Below are 12,479 nucleotides of genomic sequence, written 5' to 3'. Positions count from 1 at the left end.
TAATTCAGCAGTGTACTCACAGGGTAAAGAATTATCAGAATGTTAGACTTCTGTTCCAGAAAATCTTTAATAAGAAGCCCAAGCAAACTTGTTCTTATAAAACCACACATGTAAACAGGTCCTCAAGAGTGTATATTTAAAAAAAAAAAAAAAAAACACAAGGCCATCTCTGTATTTTCTAATGGGAACTACTAAAAATCCTTAGTGCTGTTCAAACAATGCAATAACAAGAATAAAGGGCTTCTTGAGCACTACTAAAGATGGATAAAGAAGCTGGAGGTGAACTTCATTCCCTAACATTGCCATCTTTGATGTAAGGGCACTGCATAAATCGGAGTAACATAAAAGATTAAGATCTTTTATAAACAACAGCATAAATGAAAACTCAATTCGATGTATTCGAAAACTATAAAGAAAAAAAAAAAAAGTGAGAATCTAGGTTTCTGGTTGGCAGTGTCTAAACACTTCTACTTCACTGCTCATTAGCTGCTGCAAGTATTCCACACTTCCAAGTGTGTCACTAACTGCTCCTCTAGCCACATACACTAAATAGTTAGCCCTGCTGGTTTATACAGTACGTCACCAAAGAATTACACAGTATGTAACCAAAGAACGTACAAGGTGGCGAGAAGATCCACTGCATAAAGCAGGGATCTCAAACACCAGGGAAGGGTAAATATTTGAACCAGCTGGGTAGCAAGACACAAGTAGTGGGAAAGGTTAAATAAAAATGTCCTTTTATAGGACAGCCTTTTGTTATATGCGACCCTGATGCAGGGAAAAATAAAATTTTATATAAACCCCAAAACAATGAATTTCTCTTATTTGCTTCCTTTCATTCTGTCAAAAATACCGTTGAGCGTATTTTGTTATATCTGTTCAATAAGAAAAAAAGAAAAACACTTATTAGGAAGTGCGGTAGGACAACAGAACGCCTACACCTATGTTTAAGAGAACAGGAAGGGAGGTTTTCTGAAGTCCTGACACTTCCCGTTCTATAGGGACGACGCTGCTTCTCCAAAGAGTAGCGATGTCACCATACGACAGGGGTCTCCCAACTATAGCCCTCAATTTGTTCAGGAACTACAGTTCCCATCATGCCTAGTCATGTCTGTGAAGGTCAGAGTTTTCCAATGCCTCATTGGATATGTAGTTCCGCAACAGCTGGAGGGCCGTAGTTTGGAGATCTCTGCCCTAGAACAGGAAGTGTGTTATTAATAGGGTCAGCAGAAGAAAAAGCCTGAGGAAAAGGGGACTTTGGCAGCCACCACAAAAGCTGCAATAATGTAAAGTTTTGTTCTTGGCATGGTAAAATCTTTAATCTTGAAGAGTCAAGGCCACTGCTGGTATCGAACACTTTCGGGAGTGTCAGATGCTATGTTCCCCACTGCTTAGGCTGGTTCCACTTACCAGCTGCTAATGTCACCAACGAACACAGCACCGTGCTGCAGGGCACATGGTGTCCACCAGACCCAGAATGGCCAGATACAAGCAGCCACCAAGAAAGCAAAGGTTGCTGTTGGTGCACATAGGATAGGTATTCTTTTTCTTTAAAGGCTGCTTCTACTTTTCCTAGCAAAACTGTTGCTTTATACGATCATTAATAAAAAGATAAAATCAAAAACTTTCAAGATGCAGAACATGCATTAGAAAATATTAACCAGGGCAAAGCTTCAGAATTCTGCAAAAATATTAGCAGAAGCAAGATTATGGCACATCAGTCATTTGTGGTCACACAAACACACCTTTTCCTAAATGCGTATTAATACTCATGTATCTAGCTGTTCCTGTAAGGCTCTTGTGTTCTCTGTAAGGTATGTGCTTCTTTGTTTCTGGGTCTATGTATTCTTTTGCCAAGCCAAAATCTATAATATGAATTATTTGCTGGTTCTTGTTTCCTGGTCGACCTATCAAGAAATTTTCAGGCTTTACGTCTCTATATATCAAGTTCTTTGAATGAACGTATTCCATGCGGGAAATCTGTGTAAGCATGTAAGAAAGGAGAATAAAAAAAATAAAAATAGAACATTAACACTACAGTTTAAAAAAAATAATTAACATTTCACAGTTTCAATATTCAATATCAAGAACGTTTATTATGCACATATTTTAAAACCGCACAGGACTGATCAGTAACCAAAGGCAAAGAAAATGTCTATGGCACCCAATGCAATCACATCTTGGTTATATTAAGATTTCTCTCTCGATTTTCACTTCAATGTGTCCCTAGACAATTCTTAAATTCTGGCTGGTAGTCATGAATCTGTTCACAAATGAAGCTTTAAAAGCTGCAGCAGAATAGCAACACAGACACATTTGGTTTACTTCACTAAAGGAAAAAAAACTGAAGAAAAAAAACTGTATAAAGTGGTGCATTCTAGGAAGTGTCTTCATTAACCACTTCAAGACCTGACCCCCTTTCTGCCCAGGCCATTTTTTCAGTGCTGTCACACTTTGAATGACAATTATTCAGTCATACAACACTTTTAGATTTAGCTTTTCTTTTTTGGTGGTATTTAACCAGCACTGTTAAAAAAAAAAAAAAAAAAAAATTTGGAAAAAAATTATTTCTAATTTTTGTTATAAAATAAATGCTAATATAGTTGTGCTCATAAGTTTACATACCCTGACAGAATTTATGATTCCTTGGCAATTTTTCAGACAATATGAAGGATAATACAAAAACGTATCAACTGTGTTTACTCTTTAAATCATAATGACAACAGAAACTACCCAAATGACCCTAATCAAAAGTTGACATACCCTGGTGATTTTGGCCTGTCAAAGGATCTGCGGGAAAAGGTAGTTGAACTGTATAAAACAGGAAAGGGATATAAAAAGATATTCAAGGAATTGAGAATGCCAATCAGCAGTGTTCAAACTCTAGTCAAGTGGAAAATGAAGGGTTCTGTTGAAACCAAACCACGGTCAGGTAGACTAACTAAAATTTCTGCCACAACTGCCAGAAAAATTGTTCGGGATGCAAAGAGAAACCCACAAATAACTTGAGGTAAAATACAGGACTCTCTGAAAACATGTGGTGTGGCTGTTTCAAGATGCACAATAAGGAGGCACTTGAAGAAAGATGGGCAGCATTGTCAAGTCGCCAGAAGAAAGCCATTACTATGAAAATGCCAAAGTATCCCGCTTACAATACGCCTGTCCTTTGGAGTGATGAGACCAAAATTGAGCTTTTTGGCCACAACCATAAACGCTAAATTGGAGAGGAGTCAACAAGGCCTATAATGAAAGGTACACCATTCCTACTGTGAAACACAGAGGTGGATCACTGATGTTTTGGGGATGTGTGAGGCACACAAAAGGCACAGGAAATTTGATCAGAATTGATGACAAGCTGACTGCAGTAGGTTACCAAAAATTACTGGAGGAAAAACTGGATTTTTGTAAGAACTTACCATAAAACAATTCTTTACTTTGACAGACGCAGCTTCATCTTCTTTAGACCAATGGGTTATGCTCCTCCTACCAATAATAAGCACTTCTTACTTTTGGGGATGAGTATTGATTTTCTCACTTTGAGTACCCGACTATCTGGAATTTCACCCTGGGTATCTGGCTATCTGGATATACTACCCTACCCTGTTAGCACCAAGTGGGAAGGAGGAAACCTGGATGAGCCTTGGTGGATTCTATGAGAGCTTTATATATTATTAGCCAGACTGTAAGCGGCAGTGTGATTGGGGACACTCTTTTGGTGGTGGTGGCACTCCATAGGACCATTCAGCTGAACCTTATTGTAATGGACTAAGTTCGGACTGAGCTGCATTTCCCTTTATTATAATAATACGCACTAGGCAGGAAAAAAGTTTAACCATGCCTATGGGGCTGACCCTGCAGGTATAACCCCACACACTCTATCAGCAATCAGTTTAGCTGCAAGCAGTGTTTAGAAGACAAAAAAAAACCCATTCACTCAAAAGTAGAGGGCGGGTGCTGCGTCTGTCGAACTTCAGAGAAAAGGATTTTACGATAAGTTCTTACCAAAATCTAGTTTTCTCTATCGTTTATTGACAGACGCAGCTCCATCTTTAGACCAATGGGATGTCCCAAAGCAGTATATTCATGAGGGGTGTGAAGGCAACGCAAGAAGACGTAATCCCCCAAAGGCTAAACCTAGCCAACCAGGAACAACTGGAGCTCACCTTGAAAAGACATACACCCTCAAAGAAACCAAAAAAGATTCTCTTTAAACAGCAGCCTTCAAAACCTTGCGGCCAAAAGGAAGCATCCGAAGATGAAAACACATCTACTTTGTAGAATTGTTTTAATGTATGCACAGACGACCAAGTTGCTGCCTTGCAAATTTGCAGTACTGAGGCCTGATGGGGAAAGGCCAAGAAGCACTCAGCGCTCTAGTAGAGTATGCCTTCACTGGGAAAGGAGGTCTGCCTGATCCATCTGGATATGGTTGCAGCAGATGCAGCCAATCCTTTACGAGGTCTTTCGGTAAGGACAAAAAGATGGTCTGACTTTTTAAAAAAGACTCAGTGGCCTCCAGGTAAGCCCTGATTGCCCAAACCACATCCAAAGAATGTAAGGCCATTTCCTTGAAATGCTTGGTTTAGAACAGAGTGAAGGCAGCACAATGTCTTCATTCAGATGAAAGTCCGAAACCACTTTAGGAAGAAACGACTGATTAGGTCGAAGAACCACTTTATCTCTGTGTACCACCAGAAAAGGCGAGAAGCATGACGCCGCCAATTCAAAAACTCTGTGGGCCGAAGTGATAGCCACCAAAAAGAACCTTCTGGGACAATGAAAGCAAAGAAATCTCTCAAATGTTCTCAAAAGGAAGCTTTGAAGAACAGAGAATACCAGAATACTCGGAGGAGCCATATGGGGCACTCCCTGTATGAAGGTACGAATTAAGGCATGCGTAGCTAACGGGCGTTGGAAATATAAAGCCAAAGCCTACACTTGGCCTTTGATAGTGCCCAAAGCCAACCACTGTTCAACTCCTTTCTGTAGAAAGGCCAAAAACCTAGCGATCGAAAACAAGCGAGGGTGCACCTTCAACAATTCCCACCATGAAATGTACGATTTCCATGTACGATGATAAATCTTCCTGGTAGTAGACTTCCCAGGCTTCAATAGTGTAGGAAAGATCTCTATCTCTCAACACCTGGCTTTCAACAGCCATGTCATTACTGCCAGCGACTGTAAAGCAGGATAGAAGATCGGCCCTTGAGACAGCAGCTCTTCCCTAAGAAAAAGTCTTCAAGGACCATCGGCGACCAATTTTACCAGATTTGCGTACCAAGACCGCCGAGGCCAGTCTGGAGCCACCAGAATGACTGGAATCCCTTCCACCTCTATCCTGCGGAGAAGCCTCGGCAGGAGTTTCAACGTAAGGAAGGCATAAATCAGTCTGTACCGACTCCATGGAGCCACCAGTGCGTCTGTGGCATCGGCCAGAGGATCCCTAGACCTGACTACAAACCTCTGAACCTTCTTGTTGAGGCGAGAAGCAAACAAATCGACCTCGGGTGCCCCCCCACCGAACACAATAGATGAAACACCTCCGGGTGTAAGGACCATTCCCCATGATCCAAAAGGTAGAGGTAGAGGTTCTCCACACCTGGAATGTGTACAGCAGAGAGCTGGAACAAACCTTTCCACCCAGACCAGAATCTCGGCCACTTCCTTGGCCGCCAAGACATGCTTGGTGCCCCCCTGGTGATTGATGTAAGCCATGGCATTGTCGAAATCCGAACCGATCTTGCAGGCAAGTCGTCCAATGGCTCAGACAAAGCTTTATTGCTCGGAGCTCCAAAACGTTAATTGGTAATTTTGACTCTTCCACTGTCCAGGTACCCTGGGCACAAAGCTTCCCCAACATCCCGCCCCAGCCTAACAGGCTGGCGTCCATGGTTACCACCGTCCAAAAGAACGGGAGAAAGGACTTGCCCCAGCATAGTGTTGGAGACTGGATCCACTACAATAGAGCAGACTGTGTTGTGATTCAACCGAATCAAAGAGCCCAAGGACTTCGGATCCTTGTTCTATTTTACAAGAATCTCCCTTTGCAAAGGTCTGGTATGGAACTGAGCAAACGGAAGCACCGCGAAGGTTAATACCATCAGATCCAAGGCCCGCATGCAAGTCCGCAGTGAAGACAAACTGTTTGCCAACAGCAACCGAATCGTCCCCCTGCAACTTTTGCAGCTTGTCTGGGGGAGGAAAACCCTTACCAAATGAATCCAAAGTCAGGCCCAGATAATCCAGTTTCAAGGAAGGTATCCGGGTGAAAAATTGATGTTCCAACCGAACTGCAGGGTTTTGACATGATCCTCAGGTTGCCCCATCAAGGTTAAATGGGAGTCTGCTCCCCACAGGAGACCGTCTACGTACCCCAGTACTGCAATCCCCCGTTGGCGCAGCAATGCCAACACAGGTGCTAGCACCTTTGTAAACACCCTAGGAGCGGAGGCGAGACCAAAGGGTAATGCCAAAAATTGATACTGCTCCTCTGCTATTGCAAAGAGAAGAAACCGCTAGTGACCAGCGTAAATAGGGATGTGTAGATATGCGTCCTTGATATCTATGGAGGCTAAGACGACTCCCTGGTGCAGCAAGGCCACTACCTTGCGGATGGATTCTATCTGAAAACTTCTTAACCCACTCAAAGCAGTTCAGGGCCTTGAGATCTGGGATTTGATGAACCTTGCCCTCCTTTCTGGGCATGGTGAACAGGTTTGAATAAAACCCTTGAAAGCATTCCTGGTACAACCACTCCTTGCGACAGCAAATCATGCACCGCCTCCCGCTAATCCCTTAACCAGTCTGGAGATAGGTGAAGATTGGATGAAAAAAAACTGCCCAACAGGCGAGATCGGAATTCGATCGTGTGCCCTGATTGGATCAATTTGCGAACCCATTCGTCCTGAATCAAGGAGGTCCAGGGTTCTGGAAAGAAACAAAGACGTCCTCCCCAACCCCAGAAGCAGGTGAGGGCGCCCTTTAATGCAGACGAGGATTTGTCTGCAGATCCGGACTGGCCGGTCTTCGGTTTACCCGACCATGGCTTTTTGGAACCCCCAGAAAACCTTAACGATTTACCTTTTTCTTGCGACCCCAAGGTAAGAAAAATACGTTTATGCGCAGAAAAGGAAGGCCCCAGCCTAGGATCCCCCCAGAGGATTGAGGAAGAAGAGTACTTTTACCCCCTGTGATACCTTTGATCAACTCATCCAGAGAGTTGTGAAGGGAAGATCAGTCAAGGCCTTTATAGAGGCCTGGTCAGAAGACCAGCTTTTTAGCCACACCATGCCCCTAATAGTAATCCCCACTGCCAACGCCCTGGCCACTAACAGAGCTGCATCCAGGGAATGTGCAATTCATGCAAGACAGCCCAAGAATTTACAGGAACTTGAGGATTTTTGCCAGGAAGAATGGGCAGAATTACCATATGAGAAGATAAAGAGCCTCATCCACAAATACCACAAAAGACTTCAAGCTGTCATTGATGTTAAAGGAGGCAATACATGGTATTAAGAACTGGGGTATGTAAACTTTTGATCAAGGTAATTTGGGTAGTTTCTGTTGTCATTATGATTTAAAAAGCAAAACACAGTTGATAATAAATGGCTTCAGCCAAGCACTAACCATGAGTGAAAGAAAAGTTTTTTTGTTATCATTTTGTTATCATATTCTCTGAAAAATGAGCAAGAAATCATAAGTTCTGCCAGGGAATATCAACTTATGAGCACAACTGTAATTGTGCTTCATAAATTTAGGTAAAAATGTATTTTGATACATTTCTTTTGTAAAAATCAGTGCATATTAGTGTGTTTGATTGCCCTTTTGAATTTCTGGATGCCCTAAAATGCCAGGACAGTACAAATACCCCCCAAATTACCCCTTTTTGGAAAGTAGATGGTCCAAGGTATTTAGTAATCAGAATGGAGAGTTATTTAAAGTTGTAATTTTTTTTTTTTTTGAAAAATTAAATAATTTTTTTTACACAGTTTTCGTTGTAACAAGCTTTTTCTCACACACAGCATAGGCATACTTAGAATTACACCTCCAAACACATTCTGCTATGCCTCTGGAGTATAGAGATACATGTGTAAGACTCTTTTGCATTTAGACTATGAAAAGAGGCCAAAATCCAAGGAGCACCTTTCCGCTTTACACATCTAATTTCCTGGCTACTTAGTATACTTCTTGAGTCCCTGAAAGGCCAGGATAAGAGAAACACACACAAAATGAACACATTTTGAAAAGCAAACACTTAAGTATTTTCTGAAAGGAATAGTGAGTATTTTGAAAAAAACATTTTGTCACAAGTTTTTGGAAAATGCTAAACTATTTTTTTTTTTTTTTTAAAGCTGCTAATTAATAACATATTTCTAACAGATATTAGACAAAGAATTACAACCCAAAACAAATGCTGCTACTCTTCCGTAGTGTGATGATGATACGTGTGAGACTTTCACAACCTAACCATGTAGTGAGGCCCAAAATCTAAGGAACACCTTCAGGCTTTCTAGGGGCATAAACTACACCTCTAATTTCCTTGCTATCACATTTTTGGAGGACATGGAAAGCACTAGGTCAGTAGAAGCAGCCGTAACATGACCACATTTTGGAGAGTAAATAACCCAAGGGATTTTTAAGAGGCATGGTAAGTCTCTGAAAATCTTTTTTTTTTTTTTTTTTTGTGGCAAAAGATATTTCTCATAGCATGGGCTTACTTATAAGTTGGGCCTTTGAATAAGGCACATCAACATAGAATTTGCTCATCTGTATATGGTTCACTGAGCAATTCGATACACATATATCGGTTCACAGTGTACAAGCTGAGCCACAACAGGCGATTATCTCTGCTCATTTAAATACAACCCAGTACACATTCTAATAATCCTCCCGGTTTTGGCAAGACCACGTGTAAGACTTCCACAGTTTGGAGTGATTACGTAGCAAACATTGTATCTTGTGTTTCATGCAAATCAACCAATTGTGTCAAATTGTGTGTACTTTAATGGTTGTCTATATACCGGTGATCGGAGAATACAGCTTGGTATAACGTCACCTATAGCAGTCCTCATTCCAATAAGCCAGTAATGGCGAACCTTGGTACCCCAGATGTTTTGGAACTACATTTCCCATGATGTTCATGTACTCTGCAGTGTAGTAGAGCATCATGGGAAATGTAGTTCCAAAACATCTGGGGTGCCAAGGTTTGCCTCACAATCACTGCTTTAAGCCAAGCAAACAATCTACTGGTATGTGGTTCCTCCCAGGAATGACATGTTCACTGGCCAAGAGGTACAAGATGCTGAAGAAGAAAAAAAGAAAGAAAGGGAATGGGGGGGCTTGTGTGTGGTCCAAGGGGGTTAAAGCAGGTAGTGAGGAAGCTATAAAATTCCTCTTCACTGTCTGTAAATTGCTTTATGCAAAGCATTCTGAACACAGCTGGGACTGGAGTTTCGCTGACCAGTGAAGCTGGGACTGGAGTGGCGGTTATCAGAGATGCTGGCACTAGTGTGGCAGTGATCAGGGGCATTGACTGGTGTGGAAGTGATCAAGGACACTGGCAGCACTGGTCTGGTGACATTGCACTGCTGTGGTGGTGATCAGAGACAATGGCTGGTGACACGGACATACAGTGATATCAGAGCAGCCAACCTGTACACAATCACAGCCAAAGCAGTACCATGTCACCATCTGTAATGACAGCAGTGGGATATCAATTCCCTAACACTGCTCAAAAGTGTAATACTTTCATAGCTCACTTTGGCAGACACAGTCTATTCGTGCAAAAGATCACCTGAAGCCCACTCTCTAAAGCACTCATTGACATGGTGGCCCACTTACAATCCAGGACTGATAGTCCTGCATTGTATGCAATGACGAGGAGAGACCACCCACAGCCGATAAGAGTCAGGGAGTAAAGGAAAGCACCAAAGCAAGAAAAATAATAAGTAATATAGCCTCTTCCCTTATGCCTAGAGTTTAAAAAAATATCTAACCCCTTAGTGAGACACATGCAGAAGTACATGCCTACTTACCAGCTGTATGGCTATCATGAGCACAGTTTTTAAGGAAAATGTTCTGTCACACAAGTCGAACAAATCTTCCAAACTTGGCCCCAGCAATTCTAGCACCATGGCATTGTATTTACCACATGGGCCAAAGTAATAAACCTGAGGTACGCCATCTAAAATAGAAATAAAAAGGTAGAGAAAAAAAATTAACTCCTGCGATAAAATACATCCTATTATGTAGTTACACAAGGTCAAATGCCAAAGGATGGTATCAATTAGCTCTAAAAGAGCACATCTAGTTCCATAAGACCCAAATGGTGCAAGAGCATTAACATTTAATAGGACAGTTACTAAATGCCCCAATAATACAACATATAAAACTGCCAGCCATAAAACTCTGACCCACTCTCAGCAAACAATGCACATAATGAGCATCACTAAACCGGAACTTCTTGCAGGACAAATATGCATAAGATGGTGTAAGGAACACATACCCTGTGTTTTTTTTTTTTTGGTCATGATTGCATTTGAAAGAAGTCAAAGCATTCCTTTAACCATGACTATGCAGCATGGATATACAGTATATAGAAGGAACAAGATAGGCGGACCATATTCACTTTTTAAAGTAGAAGAAAAGCCCAAGTCTAACTATTCCTAAAAAAATGTTCCATCTCCCTTCTTCCTATCTTCTTAACCTGTATTAAAAAAAAAAAAAAAAAAAAAAAAGTGTACTTACCTATCACTTGATTACTTACCTGTCACGTGATCCTGCAGCCCTGGCTCAGGGAGCGCTTGGTAACAGCTGGGAATTCCCGGAGCCATGACATCACCCATAGACTCCCATGGCTCGCATCATTGACACAGGGGAACCGGAGCTGCGGGATCACATGACCGGAGCGGATTAAAAATAGACAAGTATAATTTTTTTTTTTAACAGGTTAGCAAAATAGGTATAAGGAAGGGAGGGAACATTTTTTTTTTTTTTTTTTTTTTAGAAGAATAGTTAGACTTAAGGCTTTTCCTCCACTTTAATGGTGCTTTGTTTTCAGGTTCTCTGGTTTTAAGACTTAGCATCAGTGTACTATGGAGCTGATGTCATAAAAAGAAAATGATTGCTCTGATGAGCTGACCCACAATGCAACGAGTGATAAGACAACCTGATTTTTTTCCTTTTTTTTTTACGGATTACAGGTGTATAGTTGTGGTGACACAGACCTGTTTCCCCAATAACAGGGAAAAAAAAAATTGCTTTGTGCACTGGTGCGCAGTCATGTATGAACAGGAAAGGGCTGTTCCCACAAAATTGGAGCATGAAATTATCCAAAATGTCTTGGTATGCTGACGCCTTAAGAGTTCCCTTCACTGGAACTAAGGGGCAAAGCCCAACCCCTGAAAAACAATCCCACCCCAAAATCCCCCCTCCACCAAATGATTTGGACCAATGCACAAAGCAATGTCCACAAATACATCGATGAGCTAGTTTGGGGTGGAGGAACTTGACTGGCCTGCACTCCAACCCAATAGAATACCTTTGGGATGAATTCGAGCAGAGATTAAGAGAAAGGCCTTCTTGTCCAACATCAGTGCCTGGCCTCACAAATGCGCTTCTGTAAGAATGGTCAAACATTCCCAAAGACACACTCCTAAACCTTGCGGACACTGTCTCCCCAGAGGGATTGAACCTGTTATAGCTGCAAAGGGTGGGCCAATTCAACATTGAACCCTATGGACTGAGACTAGGATGCCATTAATGTTCATGTGTATGTAAAGGCAGGTGTCCTAGTACTATTGGTAATATAGTGTAGATTTACCCCACTAACAATTAGAAAATTAAAAACAAAGTTCCTAAAAACAAAACATTTAGACCCCGTTCACACTGGGGCGACGCTACTTGCCGGGGCGACCTCACAGGTTGCGGTGCGCAGCTCGCACCGCGACCTCGGAGCGGCTGGCACGGACTTCATAACATTGAAGTCAATGCAGGTCGCTCCGGGTCGCCCCAAAGAAGCTCCGGACCCTTTTTCTAAGTCTGAGCGACTTGTGTCGCTCCTATTAGAATGGGTCCACAGCTTCTCTATGGCAGGTGACCTGTCAGGCGACCAGGTCGCCTGAAAGGTCGCCCCAGTGTGAACGGGGTCTTAAAAAAAATTCTACTAGAGTATGGGCAGCTCAACCACAAAGATTCTGCACAAACTTACATTCTTACAGCTTTCTAGAAGATGGTTTTCACAACCAATTTCTTTGCAATATCAACAGCTGTAATTATATATTTAATACCTCTATTTGTCGCATTAATGTCAGTAAAGACAAATCTTTGTAAAATGAACGTTCCTTCTATATTTTCGCTCACAAAAAAAAGAGTTCTTTACATATATTGAAAATTTGCACTTTAGCATAATAAAAAAAGAGGTGTAAACCGCTACTACTGTAAGAATCTATAACAGTAGCGGAAAAAAACATTAAAAATAA

At 41.8% G+C, this 12,479-nt stretch overlaps 1 protein-coding gene across 5 annotated transcripts in view; it reads right to left on the bottom strand.

Moving 5' to 3' along the window:
• The window catches only part of CSNK1G3 (casein kinase 1 gamma 3), a 273,308-nt gene that overhangs the window by 74,257 nt on the left and 186,572 nt on the right, over nt 1–12,479 (bottom strand). For all 5 annotated transcript variants that reach the window (XM_082261673.1, XM_082261672.1, XM_082261674.1 and 2 more), the window contains exons 5-6: nt 10,035–10,183; nt 1,746–1,980 (exon numbers count right to left, since the gene is read on the bottom strand). In XM_082261673.1, coding sequence (XP_082117799.1) covers nt 1,746–1,980; nt 10,035–10,183 — 384 coding nt within the window. The remainder of the gene's footprint in view (nt 1–1,745; nt 1,981–10,034; nt 10,184–12,479) is intronic.

The sequence above is a fragment of the Pelophylax lessonae genome (assembly GCF_965119305.1).
Source record: "Pelophylax lessonae genome assembly, chromosome: 1".
NCBI classification, from domain to species: domain Eukaryota; kingdom Metazoa; phylum Chordata; class Amphibia; order Anura; family Ranidae; genus Pelophylax; species Pelophylax lessonae.
This window is presented reverse-complemented; position numbering and strand designations above follow the sequence as displayed.